This window comes from Sus scrofa, chromosome 8 (assembly GCF_000003025.6).
Source record: "Sus scrofa isolate TJ Tabasco breed Duroc chromosome 8, Sscrofa11.1, whole genome shotgun sequence".
Classification (NCBI taxonomy): domain Eukaryota; kingdom Metazoa; phylum Chordata; class Mammalia; order Artiodactyla; family Suidae; genus Sus; species Sus scrofa.
In genome coordinates, this window is record NC_010450.4 from 38,286,012 (window position 1) to 38,310,450 (window position 24,439).

At 37.2% G+C, this 24,439-nt stretch overlaps 1 protein-coding gene across 2 annotated transcripts in view; it reads left to right on the top strand.

The window, feature by feature from the left end:
• Window positions 1-24,439, top strand: part of SLAIN2 (SLAIN motif family member 2) — a 79,167-nt gene that overhangs the window by 44,515 nt on the left and 10,213 nt on the right. The window contains exons 5-7 of one of the 2 annotated variants that reach the window (XM_005666635.3): window positions 195-554; window positions 1,234-1,371; window positions 10,043-10,120. In XM_005666635.3, coding sequence (XP_005666692.1) covers window positions 195-554; window positions 1,234-1,371; window positions 10,043-10,120 — 576 coding nt within the window. The remainder of the gene's footprint in view (window positions 1-194; window positions 555-1,233; window positions 1,372-10,042; window positions 10,121-24,439) is intronic. The other variant, XM_003356917.5, reaches the window with a different exon arrangement.

Consider the following 24,439-nt stretch of genomic DNA (forward strand, 5'->3'; position numbering starts at 1 on the left):
AACCAAAAAAAAGCCTTTTAGCTGTGATGTATGCATCTTTATCTGTGGGGAGGTCCAAGATAAAGGGGGTTTTCCTTTTACTTTATATCCTATTTGAATTTCTCAGTGATAATCTTTTGCTTTTAAACCTTAAAAATACTTAAATGTTTAAAAATATAACTAAAGAAATAAAATAACACGTTCATTATTATCAGGTCTCCGGCAAGAATATGCAGCCACCACGTCTCGGCGCAGTTCTGGTTCATCTTGCAATTCTACAAGACGGGGTACTTTTAGTGATCAAGAACTTGATGCACAAAGTTTAGATGATGAAGATGACAATATGCATCATGCAGTATACCCTGCTGTTAACAGGTTTTCACCATCACCACGCAATTCACCTCGACCCTCACCTAAGCAGTCACCCCGAAATTCACCTCGTTCTCGATCTCCTGCTCGGGGAATAGAATATAGTCGAGTGTCCCCACAACCTATGATTAGCCGCTTACAGCAACCTCGCCTTTCACTTCAAGGCCACCCCACAGATTTACAGACAACCAATGTTAAAAACGAAGGTAACTCTAATGTCTGGAAGAAAGTTGTTCTTCATATTTCAATATAAAAAAATTTTTTAACCAAGGTTTTGTATTTCAGATATGTAGATCAGGAATTTAGTAATACTGAGTTTTAGTAATACTGAGTCAGTTCAAAAGTAAAGGAGAAAGTAAATTTAATTGTACTCGATTATGTTAGCTTTGCTTTGTTACATTTGTAAAGTGATCTGTGTATAGATTTTGATTTAAATAATTTATGATTCTTTTTTTATTTCTTTTTGTAGGGCCGCACCCACGGCATACAGAAGTTCCCAGGCTAGGGGTCACATCGGAGCTGTAGCTGCCGGCCTGTCCCACAGCCACAGCAACATCAGATCAAAGCTAGACCTATACAGCAACGCCATATCCCTAACCTATGAGGGAGGCCAGGAATTGAACCGGCATCATCATGGACACTAGTTGGGTTCGTAACCTGCTGAGCCACAACAGGAACACCTATGGTTCTTTTTAAAGGTTCTCCTCATTTATAGAATCTGTATTGAGTTGTTTTTTTTTTTAATAAGACATGTACTTCCTGTTAGCTCTTTTAAAATATGCAGAACACTTAGAGAATTTGACTTTTGAATGTTAATATTTTAATTCTTTCTCCATCTGAAAGAATGTTTTGATTTTTTTTTTAATTAAAATTCTGTTGTCATAGAAAAACTAAGACGCAGTCTTCCAAACCTATCCCGGACATCTAATACACAAGTTGACTCAGTGAAAAGCAGCAGAAGTGACTCAAATTTTCAAGTGCCAAATGGAGGAATACCTCGCATGCAACCTCAGGCTTCAGCCAGTAAGTATCTTTCATGTATCAGTTATTTAAAGAAAAATGAAAATTATTTAATTTTGTGTTGAATAGCTATATTAAACTGTAGTAAAATGTTGTGATTATTAGTTAATATAAGATATTCATAGCTATATTAAAATATAAAATTTGTCCTTATAAAATACACAGTTGTTTCACTGCTTTACTTCTGTATGAAACAGTGGTCTCTCTAGAATTTTATTTTTTTATTTTTACTTTTTTTTGCTTTTTAGGGCCGCACATGCAGCATATGCAAGTTCCCAGTCCAGGGGTCGAATCAGAGCTGCGCCTGCCAGCCTATGCCACAGCCATAGCAACACAGGATCCAAGCCACATCTGTGACCTACACCACAGCTCATGTCAATGCTGGATCCTTAACCCACTGAGCGAGGCCAGGGATCAAACTCACATCCTCATATTAGTTGGGTTCATGACTGCTGAGCCACAACAGGAAAGCCTTCTCTAGAATTTTAAAATAAACAAGTTCTAGCTGTCTAATATTTAAATATATATGCCTTAAAAACCTCATAATCTGCAGTACTGCACATTAAAAATGACAGAATTTGGGGGAGAAATAGTCCTGAAACAGACCACTTAAAACCCAAGCAGCATTTTGGGGTTAGCAGATATAAGGTATTATACATAGAGGGGGTAAACAAAAGATTCCTACTGTATAGCACAGAGAACTATATTCAGTGTCCTCTGATAAACCATCATGGAAAGAAATATTTTTTTTAAAAGTGTGTATACATATATATGTATTGTATATCTTATACATTATACATGTATATATGTATAACTGAGTCACTTTGCTGTATAGGAGAAATTAACACAACATCGTAAATCAGCTGTACTTAAATTTAAAAAAAAAAATCAGTAGAATATTAATAAGAAAATAATGATCCTATAAAAAATCCTAGCACATTAAAGGCATTTATTTCATTTCTTAATGAAATAAATACTCCAGCAAATGTAGAATTTTATTTGTTTTTTTTTTAAAGCTGAAGGTAACAGTGGGAAGGAAGGGTTGAGACTATTGAACTAAGGAGATGTATGCAACATAAACAAAGACCAGAGAGAATCATGCAGAAGGAACTTCTAAGACAGAGTGGCCAAACTGAGCCAAGAAGTGATGTGGGAATAGGTAGGCGCTTTGTACTTTACTGTACAAAGTGATTAAAAAGGAATTGAGCACTTCCCCAAAAGTATTGCTTATTATCTAGGATAGATATGAGCATGCAGTCAAACTAATTTTGAACAAGCCATCAGAGTTATTTCTGCCGTCTTAGAAAGGCTTAATATGCGTGCCTTCTGTCGCACAGTTCACATCAGTTTTGTAGTCTGATGCATTCAGTTCCTGTATAGCATATTTACTGTCAGTGGTTAAAATGGTCACAGTGATGTGTTCCTCTGTTTCCTCAAAGCCATGAGGAAGAAGTGATACAAACATGAAGTTATTGACTGTTCATTTATAACTTGTTTATTGAGTAACACAACTTTGAAAAGCATTTCAACACTTTTCAAATTCCCTTATACTCTTCTTTGGCTCCCTTATGTGTAGCTGACTTTGTGTTAAGCTGCTGTTACTCAGTGGCTCAAAAATCTGTAGACCGGGGAGTTCTTGTTATGGTGCAGCAGAAACGAATCCGACTAGTATCCATGAGAATGTGGGTTCAACCCCTGGCCTTGCTTAGTGGGTCGGGGATCGAGCATTGCTATGAGCTGTGGTGTAGGTCGCAGATGCTGCCTGGATTTGGTGTTGCTGTGGCTGTGGTGTAGGCTGGCAGCAGTAGCTGCAATTTGACCCTGAGCCTGGGAACTTGCATATGCTGTGGAAATTGAGGTTTTGAAAGGTTATATAACTTATCAATGATCATACTATATAGCTTGTAAGTAGCAAGTTGGGATTCAAACACACGTTGATCCTGCTTGAAAGCCAAATTCCACTTAGAAAGATTTATCACGTCAGTGGTTTAGTACTAAAATAGAAAAATTATACAGAAATATCATTTGCCTTTTTCTAAGATAAACTCTAAAAATTTAAGGCCCTGGGGAAAATCGTTACCTGGAGATTTCATTTCTTTAGATAGATACATGCAAAAACATGTTTTTGCACCAAATTGAATTTTAAATTTAGTATTCTAGGTCTTGTGAACTGTGTGTTTAAGAGTACCATTATGATACTCATATGAATAGGGATTCACAAAACTTGAATAATGAAAATGAAGATGTAGTTTAAAACTCTTAATTAGCCCTGAAGTAGTGAGCGATAGGTTTTGTACCTTTAAGCCTGCAAATTAAGTTGATTTGATTTAAGACTATGTTGTTTCTAGGGTTTTCTTCCCCCTTGGGAAGAGTAGTCCACAATATTAAATATCATTCTAATACAATAGAAAAGAAAATTTTATGTCACTAAGATTAAATAACAAAACTCATGAATATTATAAGCTACAGTTTTACAGCCTACGCACAGATAATCCAAAACACCATTCATACTTGGCTTTCCAGAGGTGCTTTAATACTTAGTTTGAATTGTTAAATTCTCAAAACTTTACATAATATATCTCCAGACAGCTTCCCAGTACTTGGATGAAACCAGCTATAGCTATATCCTTTTTACCTCATTCCATTTTTCTCAGTACCAACTGTTTACTCAGGGCTGTCCTCTTAGGCCTTTGTACATGCTCTTTATTCATTTAAACTATTCTAAAATCTCAAAGCAGTATGGAAATGAAAAATAATTCTTCACAAAAAAAAGAAAAGAACAGGTTGAAAACCTAGGATAAAAATGTTAGTAATAGGAAAATGTATTGACCGTATCTTAAACTTTATGATAATTACTTGTTTTCTCTAGTACTATAATTACCATTGTATAATCACCTGCTGATTCTCTAGACTTTTTTTCTCCGTAGGTGAATTATTTTTCCTCCCCCAGAAGTTGATAATTTAGGAAAATATATAAAGAAACAATGAGAGTCTAATCACTAATTTACTTTTAAGTGGAAAATATATAGTTTCGTAATGGTTATATTTCAATATTTGTATAATGTATAGACAGGAGAAAAAGTATTGTCTTTTTTAAAAATTGCATTTACTTGTTTATTTTTATATTTGTAGCTCTAGTGAACCTTATTTTTGATGAAAAGGTCACAAATATTTAGTTTAGTGTACATTATTCACAAAAATGTATTTGGAAAGTAGTAAATCCAGAATATTAGGTTTAAAACTTAATAAAGTTTATTTTATAAACATATTTAAACTTTTTGTTTAGAGTTTATATATTATGAAGCAAAATGTTACCTATTTTTCCTAAAATTTTATATTTATCTTTGATACATAATGTACATATACATGTTCTTTTAATTAATGTGCATATAGATATACTGTTTTCATAATTGCCCTTTTATTTTGGTAGATAATTATGTATGGCAAGTTTTATGTTCTGTATGTGAACTAGCATTTTAATATTTTGTATAAACCAGTTTATATATTTGCTGCATTTTGTTTACTTTTAAGTACTTTTTCAGCTCTTAAGTGGTAAAGCTTTGATTCTTACTTGCTGGTTTGCATGAACTTAACTTTGCAAGGTTGCTGTTATTTCCACTTAAGGGGCCACTTCTTTTGCCTTGTCACTATGCCAATTACTATTTTTATATGCTTATTTGCTATGGCTGCATTATTGTGGATGCTGGCATTCAAATATGAACACTATGAGAGTTCTAATATATTCTCATTTTGATAGCTGTTACCAATTTTTCACTTTTATATTTGAAAAAATGTAACTTAAAAAGTTTAAGAAAACCAGAGCAGAAATCATAGATATATGTGATTTTCCCAGTTTCTCCAGTTAAAAAGGAAGGAATGTTTGTCAGGGACAGAGTTTTCAAAAGTCTAGTGCATTGCTTTCTAAGATAACTAAAGCACAGGTTTGGTAGAAAATTCAGTTTCCAGAAAAATAAAGGAATTACTGGTTCAGAAATAAGGAAAAGGAAGGGAGAAAAATTCAAGACAATCTACTGGTTAAATAAAAGTAATAACACTCAAACTTTAGTTAGTTTTTTTTTTTTTTTTTTTTTTTTTTATTTTTAGGTTCTCACACACGGCAAATGGAAGTTCCCAGGCTAGGGGTGGAATTGGAGCTGTAGCTGCTGGCCTACATCACGGCCACAGCAACACCAGATCCAAGCCATATCTGCGACCTACACCACAGCTCACAGCAACACGGGATCCTTAACCCACTGAGCAAGGCCAGGGATTGAGCCAGAGTCCTCATGGCTGCTAGTCAGATTTGTTTCCGCTGAGGCACGATGGGAACTCCAAGTTAGTATTTTTAAATGTTTTCTTTCACATGTATTATCTCATTTGAACCTCACAACACCCTATGTTTAATTTTTATAGAGAGGAGCAGAGATCCACATAACTTATAGGTGCAATGTCCTATAACTAGAAAAGTGCCAAAACTAAGCCAAATTTCTCCTCCCTGAGTCTCCTGATTTCTTCCCAGTAATTGTTTGGATTACATCATGCTGATCTAACTGCAAATGAGTAGGCATCTTGGAAAATATCCTTAGATGATTCTATTGGAACATGACTTGAGAGTAAACTATAAATACTTTGTGAATTACCACGGAAGAGTAAAATAGGTCAGTGTAACATTTATCCATTTGCTTGCATTTAACTAAGTGGAAGAATATTTTCACATAGGATACAGAGTATACTCTCAGAGAAGAGATGTATAGGATTAGTGTTCTACTCTAGGCCTCTCACTGAAGAGGGAGTGTACAAGGCAGTTGTCAGTTTATTTGCAGCCAGACTGCACTTAAGCCCAGGAGGAAGGAATTCTCATCCAGATTTCAGTTGTAACCAAAACACTAAAAGGTCACACTTGAATTTTACATAATCATGAAATGTAAACTGGAATAAATTAAGTTATGATAAATCTCTGTAATGGGCTAATCTAAGAATGAGTGCAATTACTTCAACTTTGGTTTAAGGAGAAGTAATACGATAATGTTGAGTCAGTTATAACAAAGAAATTTTATAAATGTAGTTTTTTCTGGCCTTTGCTTCCGGAAATTTTGATTGAATACATCTGGGATGGGGACCAGGAACTATTTTCTTAGAAATGTATCAGCTAACTCTGGGGCGTATTTAAGTTAGAGAACCACTGAATCAGACCTCAACTGGGGAGGATCTTGAATATTTAAATTTCTGGATTTCATCCGGCAGTCGGTCTCTTATGTGTTTCTTAATTATTTTAACAGGTATTTGATGGGGTTTGTTATATTCTAAGCACTGGGGACATAAATGTGAATGACACAGCTCATGCCCCTCAGTAGCATGATGTGAAAACAGGAGAGTTAATGCTTGGAGTATGAAGAGGTTTTCAAGAAAGGTATATTGAAGGGTATCTCAGCCAGCTCTGGAGGAGTTGTCAGATGAGGAAAGGAAGTATAGTTTTTCCCAACAATGGGATCAGTTACAAAGTCTTAAGAATGGCACCCTAATTATAGTGGTTTTATTTAACTAAAGTATAGGTCACAGGGTAGTTAGGTGGGTGCGGGGACCAAAGATGAGAGAATTAGGTGGGGGGTGGATTATGGGAATTTTTAAATACCATATTAAGGAGTTTGGATTTCATCCCGTAAGCATGGTGAACCATCATAGGCAGGATTACTTCTTAAGAAATTCAGGGAGTTCCCATCGTGGCGCAGTGGTTAATGAATCCGACTAGGAACCATGAGGTTGCGGGTTCGGTCCCTGCCCTGGCCAGTGGGTTAACGATCCAGAGTTGCCGTGAGCTGTGGTGTAGGTTGCAGACGCGGCTCGGATCCCGTGTTGCTGTGGCTCTGGCGTAGGCCGGTGGCTACAGCTCCGATTCGACCACTAGCCTGGGAACCTCCATATGCCGCAGGAGCGGCCCAAAGAAATAGCAAAAAGACAAAATAAATAAATAAATAAAAGATAGTTATTTCTTTAAAAAAAAAAAGAAATTCAGTCTGGTAGCAATGTGGAGAATGGATTAAAGTTCTAGAAGGGTTTGGAGACCTTCAGTTTGACTACTACAGATTTATTATTTAAGAAGTGATTTTGGAGTTCCCGTCATGGCGCAGTGGTTAACAAATCCGACTAGGAACCATGAGGTTGCTGGTTCGGTCCCTGCCCTGGCCAGTGGGTTAACGATCCGGTGTTGCCGTGAGCTGTGGTGTAGGTTGCGGACGCGGCTCGGATCCCGCATTGCTGTGGCTCTGGCGTAGGCCGGTGGCTACAGCTCCAATTCGACCCCTAGCCTGGGAACCTCCATATGCCGCGGGAGCGGCCCAAGAAATAGCAAAAAGACAAAAAAAAAAAAAAAAAAAGAAGTGATTTTGTCATTAGAAAACTGATCAAATTAAGATTGATAATTTATGGGTTAAGGATCTGGTGTTTTCTCTGCAGCAGTTTGGATCACTGCTGAGGTGGGGGTTCGATTTCTGGGCCAGGAACTACTGTATGCTGTGGGTGCAGCCAAAAAGTTTAAAATTTTAAAAAAATTTTTAATTTTAAAAGATTGATAATTCAGATAAAAATTTAGTTTTCTTATTTGGGAAACTCTATATGTTGTATCTTATGAAGATCATTTTGTCTGTATTAGGCAAATTTAGAGTATCTGTCTATCCTATTTGCAGTCTGACTCTTTGATTACTATGTAGTTTTCACTTGTCCACAGATGCTGTTCTTGTAACATCATCATTTATGAAACTTGAGGGATAGATATAAGGTCTATTGGAGTCATTGTAGTGATGAATTTAAATAAGATCGTTCCAGAACAGTTGATTATAGGTGATATTTTATATTAAACTTGTGTTTAAAAAAATTTAATGGTTAATAGATATAGTGGATTGCCAGTGTATATACAGTTAGTTGGTTATTTTGCCTTCATTTACTCCACTCTAATTACAGTGGCCTAATTTCTGTTCTTAAGATATTCTAGGCATACTCCTACCTCACATCCTTATCACTGCTTTTCCTTCTGTCTAGGATGCATTCCCTATTCTACATGGCCCACTGCCTCTCTTCCTTCAGATCTTTGGGCAGATGTCATCTCAGGGAAATATTTCCTGATCACCTTATTTATAATCACAACTTAAATCTCCTACTTCTTGTCCCCCTTTCCTACTTAATTTTCTTCTTAGCAGCTGTTACCATCTGGCAGGCCATGTATTTTACTCATTGTTTATTGTCTGTTTCCCCTTCTGTAGAATCTTAGTTCCATGAAAGTAGGAACTTGGTCTAGCTAGTTGGTTACAGAATCCATTATTCCTGAAACAGTACCTGGAATAAAGTAGATACTACTCAACTTTTGAAAGAATGAAAGAAAGTAGGAATGAATGAGTGAGTGAATGGCCAAAAATATCAATAATAGAAAACATATGTTAATAAATATGCAAATGAAGAATATTCAGTTATATTCTAGCATCCTGTATTTCTGTGAGATAGATATGAGGTAATACATTATAAAATTGGGGGTTTTTTTAGGCTTGGAGAATTTTTGGCTAGTCTGCCTACAATATAGTTAATCTAAATGGGTATATAATATTATTTAGCTGTAGTAATGTGTAGAGTGCTCTAGAATTTGAAATCAAATACATTTGATACTTAAAATGTTTACCATCAGGTAGTCAATCAATAGAGGGAAAGAGAAATTCTCATTAACTCTTTTTGGTGATAAATCAAGTAATTCATTTATCAACCCAATTGTTTTTTAAATTCTGGCTAGATTGATGGTTCTGAGATTTCTTTTTTGGTGGTGGAGGGGGAACATATCCTAGAGGTATATGAAGTCCAACTTTCAAGACAGTAGAATGACATTTTAGAATGACTTAAATAGGTGACTGTACTGGTTGGTGCGGAACTCATCAGTTCATTGGAGCCATAGTGAGCTTTAACTCTGGATGGCTCAGAACTGCTGCTTGCATACCAGTTTTGAGAGTGTCATTGCAGTTAATAGATTAGGAGTTTTGAAGAAAGCTTAGAACTCATTACTGATCATACCCCATATGCATATGTGCACAGCCCAGATGCGCTGCTACTCAAAGTCTAAAGTGCAATTAGTTGCATTCTCTAGCAAGATGATGTTAGACATATTAAAGCCACTAGATTGTGACTTCTTGAGGACCTGCCTGATTCTGAGTTTTCTTCTCCTTTTTGAGTATGGGGACTACTATATCATGTTAGAGCAATTCATCTAACAATAACTGCTTTGCCAAAGTCTGCTTTTTTGCACTGAACAAGTACTACATTTTTTTTTTTCTGTACTGTGTGCTTGTGTTCATCACTTTTACTTATTAGCTTTGTATTCTTTGCATCTTGTAGCATGTTTGCTGGTGGTTTGTTTTCTCTTTGATATTTGATTAGTTTACATACTGTAGCTTTTCTCATCTGTAAGAAATGATTTCTGAAAGTATGCACTTTGCACTGAGTTCCATTCCCTTTCTTTTCCAACTTAATGCACTAAGCATCACTTTAAGATTCCTCTGCTTCTAGGATTCTAATGTATTTTCACCTTATCTGTTCCTTGATAAAGTTTTCATTTGTATTAAAATATTCAAGTTTACGCAAGCTATAGCCTTTATCTTGTCCTTTCAGGCAAATATTACAGTTCCTTATTTTTCAACAGCTTCGCAAAGGCTGAAAAATTTGCCTCGTACTTCCCTCAAAGCCAAACAGTTGCTTCAAACTTCATCTACAAAAAGAGGTAACTACAACCTCTTACTAAGTTTTAAATTTCAGCAAATGCTCAAGTTAGTTATTTAACCTTTTGGCATACTGAGTCAGTGATGTCTTCAGGGAATTTTTTTTTTAATAATAATAAAACAGTGTGGATTCATTTTCCATTACTTGGATAAATCCAGAAGAAACTCATTTTCTACAGAGGTATGTATTGGATTTCAATTCTGAAAGGAATAAATAATATGTGGCATTTAATATTAGAGAATTTATCATTTTTCTTACTAACCTAAAACTGAAAGTTATTGCTTTAACTTGTTAAATAAACTAATAAAAGCTACCAAATGCTAGACATTCTGTATGTAATATTTTTTCTTGAGACTTTGGTTTTTAGCTTTAGTTATCTCTAAGATGAAATAGGAATGTTTTCACTTGAGAAATTGATTGACATTAAATCGGTGTTGCGGTTAATTGATGTTTGGAATATTTATGGAGTAGGGACTTTCATAAGAACTGACAGTTGAAAAAAATATGTAAAGGTTGGACACCAAAGCTGTCATATTGTTTCCAGAGATTGAATATATGGGCAGCCAAAAAGAAGTAGAATTGGGACAAACACTGTGGGATTGGATAGACCAGCAGTAATAAGAATGAATAGGAGTTCCCATTGTGGCTTAGCAGGTTAAGAACCTGACATAGTGTCCTTGAGGATGCAGATTCAATCTCTGGTTCAGTGAGTTAAGAATTTGGTGTTACTGTAGGTTGAGGCATAAGTCACAGATACAGCTTGGATCTGGTGTTCCTGTGGCTGTAGTTGAGGCTGGCAGCTACAGCTCTGATTCAAACCATAGCCTGAGAACTTGCATATGTCACAGGTGCAGCCCTAAAAAAAGAAAAAAGAATAGAAGCCTCAGAGGAAATGGGACAGAATACATACAAATGATAAGGAAAAATATTTCCGCTATCCAGGACTTGTAGATTTCCTGCTAGCTTCCAAACTCAATAAATAACAAAGATATATAAGAAAAAAGCACTAAAGGGCATTATGTGGAAAGAGGCGTTTTGAGATTTTTTTTTTCCCCCGGCTGTACAGCATGGGGACCAAGTTACACTTACATGTATACATTTTTTTTCCACCCTTTGTTCTATTGTGATATAAGTATCTAGACATAGTTCTCAATGCTACTCAGTAGGATCTCATTGTAAATCCATTCCAAGTTGCATCCGATAACCCCAAGCTCCCGATCCCTCCCACTCCCTGCCTCTCCCCCCAGGCAGCCACAAGTCTATCCTCCAATCCATGATTTTCTTTTCTATGGAAATGTTCGTTTGTGCTGTATATTAGACTCCAGTTATAACTGATATCCTTTGTATTTCTGACTTATTTCACTCAGTATGAGAGTCTCTAGTTCCATCCATGTTGCTGTAAATGGCATTATGTCGTTCTTTTTTATGGCTGAGTAGTATTCTGTTGTGTATATATACCACTTCTTCCTAATCCATCATCTGTCGACAAACATTTGGGTTATTTCCATGTCTTGGCTATTAGTGCTGCAGTGAACATGCGAGTGCATGTGTCTTTTTCAAGGAAAGTTTTGTCCAGATATATGCCCAAGAGTGGGATTGCTGGGTCATATGGTAGTTCTGTGTATAGATTTCTAAGGTATCTCCAAACTGTTCTTCATAGTGGCTATACCAGCTTACATTCCCAACCACAGTGCAGGAGGGTTCCCTTTACTCCACAATCCCTCTAGCAGTTGTTATTTGTGGACTTACTAATGATGGCCATTCTGACTGGTGTGAGGTGGTATCTCATGGTAGTTTTGATTTGCATTTCTCTTATAATCAGAGATGTTGAGCATTTTTTCATGTGCTTGTTGGTTATCTGTATATCTTCCTTGGAGAACAGTGAGTTTTGAGATTTGATTATTTGAAGGAAAAAAAAGGGTTTGGTTAATATGGTTTAAAAAAGTACTGAAATAGGGAGTTCCCGTCGTGGCGCAGTGGTTAACGAATCCGACTAGGAACCATGAGGTTGCGGGTTCGGTCCCTGCCCTTGCTCAGTGGGTTAACGATCCGGCGTTGCCGTGAGCTGTGGTGTAGGTTGCAGACGCGGCTCGGAACTTGAGTTGCTGTGGCTCTGGCGTAGGCCGGTGGCTACAGCTCCGATTGGACCTCTAGCCTGGGAACCTCCATATGCCGCAGGAGCGGCCCAAAGAAATAGCAACAACAACAACAACAAAAAAAAAAAAAAAAAAAAAAGTACTGAAATAGATATTTTTATTTATTTATTTTTGTCTTTTGTCTTTTCAGGGCTGCAACTGCGGCATATGGAAGTTCCCAGGCTACAGGTCTAATCGGAGCTGTAGCCACCAGCCTATGCCAGAGCCACAGCAACGCCAGATCTGAGCCGTGTCTTCAACCTACACAGCTCACAGCAACACCGGATCCTTAACCCACTGAGGCCAGGGATCGAACCCGCAACTCCACGGTTTCTAGTCGGATTCGCTTCTGCTGCGCCACGACGGGAACTCCGAAATAGATATTTTAGCAAATGCATTAATGCAGATGTTTTAGCAGTGATTTGGTAGTTTAAGGGAATAGTTTTAGATGACAGAATCCAAAGAAAACGAAACAGTCAAATAGAAAAGTAGAATGTGTGGATTTTTGTGTTTTGGATGTCAGAAGTTGATCATAGGCTTCCAATAGAAATGTCTTGTGGTGCCACAGTGAGAAATAGTAGACTGGATAGATTATGTTCTTCTGAAAAGGAGATGACTTAATAAAAAAGGATCATTATAGAGAGAAAATAATTTAAAGAAATTACTAGAAGGCCTTAGGCTTCCTTTTTGAGGCTTCCAGACATTTCTGAGTATTTCTAGAGGTAGGAGGTGGGTGAAAAAAGATAACCATAAAAGTATTTAGTGTCTATAGCAAGGTAAAGGATAATTTTTAAAAAGAGAATTTTAAATTTATATAAATTTTACTTTTTGTATTCTGTAAGGTGCTTAATAATTTTAGGAGGTGGTTAAGTAGGTTTAAATAATTAAAAATTTCTAATTAAAAGATTTTATGATACTCTTTATTAGATTGAGAAGATCATGCCTTCTGGCTTTCTTTTTTTTTTTTCTTTTTTTTTTTTTTGCCTACATTACATTATTTTTATGGAGGTTACAGGACATTGCTTACATGGAGGTTACATTATTTTTATGACTCTGAGCTACTAAACTGCCTACCCTCCATGATAAGATGATAGGAAAACCCAGAATCATAATTCTTGGTACCTCTATCTGTATAGTTGACATCTTAAAGGGAGAGAAGTTTGTGTCTGTGTGAATTTGGTTTTTTGTCCCATTTTGTTTAATCTCTTAGTTTTCTTAATCTGGACTCCCATATTTTCCAGTTGGTATTATGGCTTAGTAATTATCATTTTACATTACAAGTTCTGAACCAATTGAAAAATGGATAGTATATGATAGGATTAAAATACTAGTTTAATTACTGATAAAGCTGAATTGGAGAGTCCTCTTAGAGCCAAGACCAAAATGGAGGAGTTCCCTGCTGCCCTAGTGGTAAAGAATTTGGTGTTGTCACTGCTGTGGTTCAGGTTACTGCTGTGGCTACGGTTGGATCCCTGGTCCAGGAATTTTCACATGCCAAGGTCATGGCCAAACAAAAAAGACCACAATGGATTTTCTAATTTCCCCTACTATCTAGACTTTGAGAGAAAGAGGTCTGCATTGAACTATGATTCTCTGTCCTTACAGGACATGAAGCAGACAGGATTCAGACACCACATGTTCATGGCTGTCTTTTTATATTAAGCCTGTCCGGTAGAGAAACATGGGCTAGATAGTAGGTTGTCATAATAAATCGCTTGTCCCTCATCCTGGGGATAAGCCCATAACATTTCCTAGAAAGCTTATGTACTTACTTTAAGGGCTTATAGAGGCAAGAGGAAGAAGATGGTTTGACTGTTGAAAAAAATGGTCACTTGGATCCTAACTGGAGTTTGAAGATGAGAAGGAAAGTAAAACTGTTCCCTGACACAAAAAACACACCATAAACATTCCTAAATGAACACAGTAATACGAGTAACTTAAGAAAAGCAGAAGAACACAACCTCTTTGCATTTTCTTCTTGCAAAGTTTTTGTGCTTCTTCAGCCCATTTTTCTCTTTGAGGAAAAGAATTTTATTGTATGTTTTTAAGACTTAATAGAAAATAACTGCTTAAGCTGCTTTGATAAAAGTGTATTTTATTTATTCCCAGTTGTTGGGAACTTGGGGAAGTAGAAATAAACAGGGTAGAGACCTCACCAAGTCAGGGGAAGAAAATGAAGACTTATTAGAAAAGTGAATGCAGGAGTTCCCGTCGTGGTGCAGCGGAAATGAATCTAACTAGGAACCACAAGGTTGTGGGTTCGATCCCTGGCCTTGCTCAGTGGATTAAGGATCCGGCGTTGCCATGAGCTGTAGTATAGGTTGCAGATGAGGCTCGGATCTGGCTTTGCTGTGGCTGTGGTGTAGGCCGGCGGCTACAGCTCCGATTAGACCCCTAGCCTGGGAACCTCCATATGCCACAGATACAGCCCTAAAAGAACAAAAGACAAAAAAAAAAAAAAAAAAGAAAAGAAAAGAAAACTGAATGCAGAGATCAGGAGAAATTTAAATGTAGAAATATATCTCTATTTAGAAGGAAAGAAGCAACTAAGGAGAAGTTGGTGATGTTGGTGGTCTAATATTGCTTTAATTCACTATATGTCAAGGTAAGAGAAGATATTTAAGGTGAGACAAGCAATGTTTATTAGAGGATTTATTAATATGAATTAAATATATAGAGCCCAGGAATTTTGTCATTCCCTTGATCCAGAGTTTAAAATTTCTTTTGTTCCCTTTCTATCAACTAACAAGTATTTGTTGATTATTATAAATGCATTATATATCCTTTCCTCTTTTTTTCCTTTGTTGTAGCTCCTCTACTTTTTCCTCTATTATAGTTGTGATCAAAGCCAGGCTCTGCCATATACAGTTTTTAGATACAACTATGGGGAATTGCTCTCTCTCCTATGACTTTATTATGTGAAATTTGAGAGAATAAGAAAGGAGAAAGCATGCAGGCTGTTCTTGGGACTCCCTCCAAACACATAAATTTCTGTTAGACCATTTCATGCTCTTTTTGGAATGATTAATGAGATAGATTTTATTTAAATTTAGACTTGTTAAGGCTTTTATGATTTTCTAAGATTCTTTTTTCCTCTTTAGTTAAATCATGACTGCATCTGTTTATTTCATTTGCTGAGCAAGTCCTAGATCAAAATTTTCTCTGAAACTTGTGCCTTGATTTTCCTGATTAAATACTGACTACATTTTAGAATGTTAAAGACCTTTAACATTCTGTCCGCTTAGAAGATCACCTGATTCTAGCTGACTTCATATTTTTTTTCCTCCCTAGCCCCTAAATTTATAGATAAGACAAAATGCTGCAATCATTAGAGAAAACTTTTTTTTTTACAGTAATAAAACTATAACTTAGCGCACTTCTTATATCCTTTGCCTCAATTTATATGTTAACCTTGTTAAGGTATTTCCATGTCTTGAGATCATAGGACTTTTTTTTTTGCCACACCCACAGCTTGGGGAAGTTCCTGGGCCAAGGATCGAACCCGTGCCACAGCAGTGACAACACGTGATCTTTTACCCACTGAGCCATCAGGGAACCCTGAGATTATAGAACTTTTTGACTTGTTCTTTTATAAGCTCTAGTGCATTTATCTAAGAAGTTAAGGATTAATAAATTTAAAAGGATTTCTAATTTATAAATCTGTTTTTTTAATCTTTGTTATTTAAAAACACAATACAGGAGTTTTGTTGTGGTTCAGGTAACGAACCCAGCTGGTATCTGTAAGGATGCAGGTTCGATCCCTGGCCTCACTCAGTGGGTTAAAGGATCCAGTGTTGCTGGGAGCTGTATGTAGGTCACAGACATGGCTCAGATCCAGAGTTGCTATGGCTCTTTCATGGGCCAGCAGCTACAGCTCTGATTTGACCCCTGGCCTGGGAACTCCCATATGCTGCAGATGCAGCCCTAAAAAGACCAAAAAAAGTGTGTATGTGTGCATATATATATATACATATATATATACACACACACACACACACACATATATAGGAATGTGTATATACACATTTTATACATATATATGTATAAAATACAAATTACATATCTAAAATACAAATTCAGAAAATGATGTAGTACATAGAAAGCTTAATGAATTCTTATAAGGCAATCGTCTTATAACCACCATTGGTAACTGGAGGTTAGAACTTAACTACCCTAGATGCTCTATACCACCCGCTTCCAAACCCAATTGTGTCTTGACCCCCCTCCCCCAAGAATAGCTGGATCCTTAACCACAGAACTCCCCAGATTTTATAGCAGTCGCTTCCTTCTCTGTATAATATTTTTTCTTCTGAGAAGTGAATGTATAGTTTTGCCTCAATATATGTCTTTTTAAGTTTCTCTTAATTTGTAATTTTCCTCCAACTCTTTTATCCCCTCTCCCCCATTGTTTGTTTGAAGAAACTACTGTATCACTTGTCCTATAGATGTTCTCGCAGACTGGATTTCTCATGGTGTCATTTATCAGGTTCCTCTGTGTTTCCTGTAAATTGGTGGTTGTCTACATGCTTAATTTGATTCCATTTTGTTGTTTTGGCAAGACTACTTCATAGGTGGTGGTACTTTAACCAAAGGTGCATAAAGTTGGGTTGCCTCTTTTATGTGATGTTAGCAGTCATTGGCATGTAATGCCTGTATCTTTATTAGGTACTGCAGAATTAGGTTATTTCAATTCTAACATTCTTTCATTATCAAAAACCTTGTATATAAAAAAATAAATGCTGGAGAGGGTGTGGAGAAAAGGGAACCCTCCCGCACTGTTGGTGGGAATATAAATTGGTGCAACCACTGTGGAGGTTCCTTAAAAAGCTAAATGTAGGAGTTCCTGTAGTGGTGCAACAGGATCATCAGTGTCTCTGGAGCACTGGGACACAGGTTTGATTCCTGGCCCAGCACAATGGGTCAAAGATTCACTGTTGCCAGAGCTGCAGCATAGGTCGCAGCTGTGGCTTGGATCTTATCCCTGGCCTAGGAACTCTAAATGCTGTGGGGGAGGCCAAAAAACAAACACAAAAACCCCTGAATTTGGAACTACCATATGATCCAGCAATCCCACTCCCAGGCATATCCAGAGAAAACCATAATTTGAAAATATAAATGTACCCCAATTTCATTACAGCACTATTTACAATAGCCAAGACATGGAAGCAACCTAAGTGTCCATTGACAGAGAATGGATTAAGATGTGGTACATACATACAATGGAATATTACTTGGCCTTAAAAAAGAACAACATAATGCCATTTGCAGCAGCATGGGTGCAACTAGAGATTCTCGTACTAAGTGAAGTAAGTCAGAAAAAGAAAGACAAATACCACATGATATCACTTATATGTGGAAGTTAAAATGTGGCACAGATGAACCTATTTATAGAACAGAAACAAACTCACAGACATAAAGAACAGACTTTTGGTAGCTGAGGGGGAAGAAGTGGGATGTACTGGGAGTTTGGGGTTAGTAGATGCAAACCATTACATTTAGAAAGGATTAGCAAAGAGGTCCTGCTGTATAGCCTGGAAATTATATCCAGTCTCTTGTGATAGAACATGATGGAAGATAACATGAGAATGTGTGTGTGTGACTGGTTCACTTTGCTGTGCAGCAGAAATTGACACAATGTTGTAAATCAGCTATGCTTTAATAAAAAATAATTTTTAAAATAATAAATAATGCCATTTGCAGCAGCATGGATGGACCTAGAGATTATACTAAGTGAAGTCAGATAGAGAAAGACAAATATATGGTAACACTTACATGTGGAATCTGATTTTTAAAATGATACAAAAGAACTTTTATAAAACAAACTTATTTTCAAAATCAAATTTAGGCTTATCATAGAGGAAACCATGGACAGGAGGGATAAATTGGGAAGATGGAAGTAACATATACACACTATTGTATATAAAATAGATAATTAATAAGGACCTACCATATAGCACAAGAAGGTCTATTCAATGTTCTGTAATAACCTATATGGGAAAAAATAATGGATATATGTGTAACTGATTCACTGTGCTGTACATCTGAAACTAACGCTGTAAATCAACTAAACACCAATAAAATTTTTCAGTACCACGCTCTAACCAACTGAGCTAACTAGCCAGCTGACTACTCTAAAAAAATGGGGGTGGGGGGAGCTTGTATAAAGAGAAATTTTTCCTTATTCTTTGGTTACCCAGCAGTGAAATTTTATTTCAGTGCTTGTTTTTTCCCTTTATTTACCAGTATATAAAATAAGAAACTGGTGATCTAGTATCCTTCAAAAGTGACCAATGTTTTTCTTAAATATGTGTGTGTTTATTATATATTGTTATATATATCATATATAATTATAAATTTAGAGATTTAAACATACTTTTACGTGTTTTGATCTAGTCTGGGCATTTTCTCAACTTTAGTAGAAGCTTCTTCAAATTGACTTTCAAGTCTTTTTGACACAACCCTAGTAGTCTTTGATAATGCACTAATAATAAGTGATAGATTGGCTTATCTTACGCATTTTTTTGTCACAGACCCAGGTTTAGTCATTTCTCCAAAAGGTCATGGTTTATTTTGGTAGTAAATGGAATTTCAGAACCAAAGTCTGAGTTTTCAGTTATGCTCTTCGGTCATTGTTTCTAGGTCTTTTCAGTTACTAGAACTTTGTATGTGTAGACTTGTATATGTGTATTTTTTTAAGATTGAATGCCTTAATGGGTTCATGCTGATACTTCCTATTCAAATTCAGGGCTTGAGGGTAATTATTTAACTTCTAACTTAAATCTGTCTTAATCCTATCATCAACGCATAGAATTAGACTATCATTTAATAATTTGTTTTTTGTTTTTTAGGGCCGCACCTGCAGCGTATGTTAGTTCCTAGGCTAGGGGTTGAGTCAGAGCTACAGCTGCCAGCCACAGCCGCGCCAGATCCGAGTCATGTCTGCAACCTACACCACAGCTTACGGCAATGCTGGATCCTTAACCCACTGAGCAAGGCCCAGGATCAATCCTGCGTCCTCATGTATAATAGTCATCCTCATGGATGATAGATTCCTTTCCACTGCACCACAACAGGAACTCGTAATAATTTGTTTTATCCCGTGTTATACACAGAGTCTTTTGGGAATAACATTAGCATAATACTATAAAATATGGTTACTTAAAATCAGTTTATGAAACTTTTTCCATAAATAACTATTACATGCTGTCCTTTATGCCTCATTTAATCTTAATTCTGCATTTAAATAGTTTTTGATGCTTATCACCAGTCTGTTATTGTATCACCAGTTATTTTCTTGGTCGAATCTTATTCTGTAGTAAATTCCTTAAGGAGGAGTTAGGGGAACAATATCCCTTCCCTCAATTTTTACATATTGATGACAGTTTGTCTGCTGGGTTTTTGGGTTTTGTTGTTGCTGTTGTTGTTGTTGTTTGATTTTTAGGGTGACACGTGCAGCATGTGGAAGTTTCCAGGCTAGAGGTCAATTTGGAGCTGCAGCTGCTGGCCTAAGCCACAGCCAAAGCAACACTGGATCCAAGCCACGTCTGCAACCTACACCACAGCTTATGGCAACACCAGATCTTTAAGCCACTGAGCGAGGCCAGGGATTGAACCCACATCCTCAGGGATACTAATTGGGTTCTTTACCACTGAGCCACAATGGGAACTCCCCTGTCTGCTGTTTTTATGTTTGAAAGTCATTAGCTAGATATGAAATGTTTGGCTCACATTTTTTTCCTTGAGTATCTTAAACATATTATTCCCTTTTTTTGGGGGGGGGGGCTGCCCCACAGCATATGGAGTTCCTGGGCCAGGGATCATATGCAAGCCACAGTTGTGACCCGTGCCACAGCTTGGCAGCACTGGATGCCTAAACCACTGTGCCAGGCCAGGGATCAAACTTGCATCCCAGTGCCCCAGAGACACTGCTGAACCTGCTGTGCCACAGCAGGGACTCCCATTACTCTGTTTTTGTCAACAATAAAGAGTCGTTCTTGTTACAGTCACTTGGTCTTTTTGTCTGGATGTCCAAAGGAGGTTTTCTTCTTTCAAGTAGTCGTTATGAGTTGATTGCCCCCAGATTGTGGCATGTTCAGTTTGAAGCTGCAAAGTTTCAAAAATTTTAGACAAGTTCTTTTGAATTACAGTTTTTAGTATTGTGTTCTTTTGCTTTGGTTTTCTTTTTTTGTGGGGTCTCTTATACACATGTTGATGTTCTTTGCCTTTCTTCTATATTTGTTGCCTTCACTTGAATCCTCTTCATCTTTCTTAATTTCTTCTTGTTCTATAAAAGTTTCTTTTCATTGTTTTCTTAAAACAATGTTTATTGTGTATGGTAACTCTGTATTAGACTTCATTTTGAAGTGACTTTATGTCTGATTCTTTTCTCTGTTCCTTTACCTCACTTTTGAGTGTTTTTCATTCTGGTTATGTTCTTATAATTTTCATCTTTTTGTGTGTGTGCATGCTAGACAGTTTTTAGCAAATTTTCGCCATTAGTAGAAATATTATTCCATTTCTTACTCCTCTTTTCTTACAGCTGTGTGGGATTTGTTCTCTTTTTTGCTCATTTTTCTGTGAAATTGGTTTTTTTTAAACATTTAGAAATGGAGTTCTGGGAGTTCCCATTGTGGCACAGTGGGTTAAGAACCTGATTGGTATCCATGAGGATGTGGTTTGCTCCCTGACCTCTATCAATGGGTTAAAGATCCGGCATTGCTGCAAGTTGCAGTTTAGGTTTCAGATGCAGCTTGAATCTGGTGTTGCCATAGCTGTGGCAAAGGCTGGCAGATGCAGCTCTGATTCGACCCCTAGCCCGGAAACTTCCATATGCCACAGGTGCAGCCCTAAAAAGCAATAAAAAAAAAAAAAATAAAGCAAAGAAAAAGAAAGGGAGTTTTAAGATTTTCTAATTTATGGCTCTAGTGCTCCCTCTTCCTGTTGTTTTAGGGAACTATTCAGAAATATGGTAACTTTCTGAATTCTTGCTTTTATTCCCCTGTCCTGTTTTAAAATCCATCCTTTTAAAGTGTACAAATTAGTGTACATTTTAATTTATACACTCTCAGAGGTGTTTTTCTTTAGGTTCTCAGTAAATTGAGACACTTGGATTCAAGTCCTGACTTTCCCGTTCATTTGCTCAATTGATCCTTGTGGTTGTGGAAATTTTCCTTCTCCGAGTCCCTGTTGTGGCACAGCGGAAACAAATCCGACTAGTAACCATGAGGCTGTGGGTTCGATCCTTGGCCTCGCTCAGTTGGTTAAAGATCCGGTGTTGCTGTGAGCTGTGATGTAGGTCAAAGATGCGACTTGGATCCTGCATTGCTGTGGCTATGATGTCGGGTCGGCAGCTGTAGCTCTGATTTGACCCCTAGCCTGGGAACTTCTATGTGCCGTGGGTTCGGCGCTAAAAAGCAAAAAAAAAAAAAAAGGAAGGAAGGAAAGAAATGTTCCTTTTCTGTAAAATGGAAGGGTTCAAGTAGATATTTTTGATATTCCAGGGTCCCATCTTTTTATCATTTTCTTTCTGTTTACAGAAGTTGTTTAGCTGTTTTGGGGGTAGGGTAGGTCTGCTGGCCACAAATTGTCTTAGTTCTGTCAGAAATGTCTTGCTTTTCCCTTAATTCTTGCAAGATATTTTCCCTGGATATAGAGAGTCTAAAGTGACATTTCTTTTTCCTTCAACTCTTGAAAAATATTGTGCTACTTTTCAGCCTCTATGGGCAACGATGAGAAATCCATTGTTAGAATTCATTTTCCTCTATAGCTTAGGTGTTATTTCTTAATCTCATTTCAAGGTTTTTCCTTGTGTTTAGTTTTCAGAAGTTTGACTGTGATGTGTCTTGCCTTGAATTGCTTTGGGTTTTTCTAGTTTGGTGTTCTCTTGGTTTTTCGAATCTGTAGGTTTTATGTCCTTTGCCAAACATGGGAAGTTTTCCCCCAAAGAGAGGACAAAATGTTTGTCTAACTTTTTGTTAAGGACAAGAATTTTGTCTTCTCTTCGTCCTTTCCTCTCAGTACTCCAGTGACATGCAAATGTTAGATCTTTTCTTGTAGTTCCACAGGTCTCTGAAAGCTCTCTTTCTTTTTTCTTTTTTTTCCCCCAGTCTTTCTCTGTGCTGTTTAGATTGGGTGATTTTTTTTGTTGTTGTTCTATCTTGTAGTTCACCAATTTTGTTTTTCCCTCTCTTTCCTCTCCATTCTGCTGTTGAGCTCATCCACCAAGTTTTTTATTTTGGTTAATGCATTTTTTCAGTTTTAAAATGTATATTTGATTCTCATTTCTTTTATGACTTCTATTTATTTGCCAAGAGTTTCTATTTTTGCATATTTTAAGTGTGCAAAATTACTCCAAGCAATTTTATGATACCTGCTTTAAAATCTTTGTCAGGTAATTCTAACATCTCTGTCATCTTGTTGTTGATATCTCTTGATTATCTTTTTTAGTCAGCTTAAGATCTTCCTGGTTCTTGTCATGATGAATTGGGATTTTTTTTTATTGAAATCTAGACACTTTAGGGTTATGAGAGGCTAGGTTTTATTTAAGTCTACCTTTTATATCCTTTTATATGTCTCTCTCTGACAGCACTCAGGAATTCGGGGCAGGGGCATTTCATTACTACTAGGTGGGAATAGAAGCCAGTCCCTGTTGACACCCAAGGGGGAAGAACCATCTGGGTAGAGGTAGGAATTCTGGCCCCCAAAACATCTCCACTCCAAGGATGATGGGGGTACTCTTGTTACCAGTAGGCAACATGAAAGTCCTAACTCTCCATTAGGGCTCCTCTGACACCAACTCAAGAGGAGGGAAAAGAGCACCTTTTTACTGCCCTTTCTCTCACCTCCCTGGAGAAGGTGTTTGTGGGCCTTGTTATAAGCCTCCAAAGGTCCAGGCTCTACACTGGCCTTTGCTAGCCTGGGCGAGAGGAGTGCCACACATTTTTCTGTGATGTTTGGCTAGAGCAGGGTAGTTATAATGCAAAAGTTTTCTCTCCTAGTCCTTTGGCTAGAAAGAGAGCAGACTGTTTTTTGGTCTCTCATACCCAAAGGCCATTCTAGGTCGCTAGCTTCTTCGGCTTTAATCTGAGATATGTGATGCCATATAAAATCCTGGGAATTCATTGCCATATCATCCTTCAGGTGTCAGAGTTCCTTGACTGTCAGTCTTCTTCTCTCCATGTTTCAGAGTTTTCTTTCTTCTTTTTTAATTTTTTTAATATTTTTATTTTTTCTATTATAGTTGTTTTACAACAGAGTCTTCTTATGTCCTGTTATACATAGGGTTTTAAATTATACCTAGTGGGAGAAGTGGGGGAAAATTCATCTATTCCCTTTTCCCAGTGGAAGTCTGAGATTCACATCAAAAAATTTTTTTTGCAGTGTACAACCATTTCACTGTCCTAACAATTAATAGTTAATGGTTATGGGTGTTCCCTGGTAGTCTAGTGGTTAGGACTTGGTGCTTTCACCACTGCGGCCCAAATTCAGTCCCTGGTTTGGGAACTGAGATCCCACATCAAGCAGCCGCGTGCTGTGTCCTCCTCCACCCCCCAACAAAAAAAGTTTAAAAGGTGGCGAGAAGTTTTTCCCACATGAGCTCTTCAGAAAGCCTATTTTCAAGATAAAATTGGAGAAGACATTCAAAATGTTATAGATATATTCTAGTATTTATAAGGCTAGGCTGTAGAAATGAAACACTCCCAGCCTTATCAATGTATTCTGCCAAATTTCACCATACTCTCTACATCAGTCACCATAAGAAATAAGCTTAGGACTCCTTGGTCATCGCTCATCTACCCGATTGTCATTCATAATGTCTTAGTGAATCTCTCTCTCTCTCTCTATCTTTTCTTTTTCTTTTTTTTTTGTCCTTTTTTGTCTTTTTAGGACCACACATGGAGATTCCCAGGCTAGGAGTCAAATCAGAGCTGTAACTGCTGTCCTACTCCACAGCCACAGCAACATGGGATCCAAGCGGCGTCTGTGACCTACATCACAGCTCATGGCAACACCGGGTCCTTAACCCACTGAGTGAGGCCAGGAATCGAACCTGCATCCTCATAGACGCTGGTTACATTCATTTCTGCTGACATGACAGGAACTCCCATCTTAGTGAATCTCTTAATCTGACCTCCCTTCCATCTATCTACAGCTCTCCAGACTTTTCCAGTGCTCTTCAGAACTCA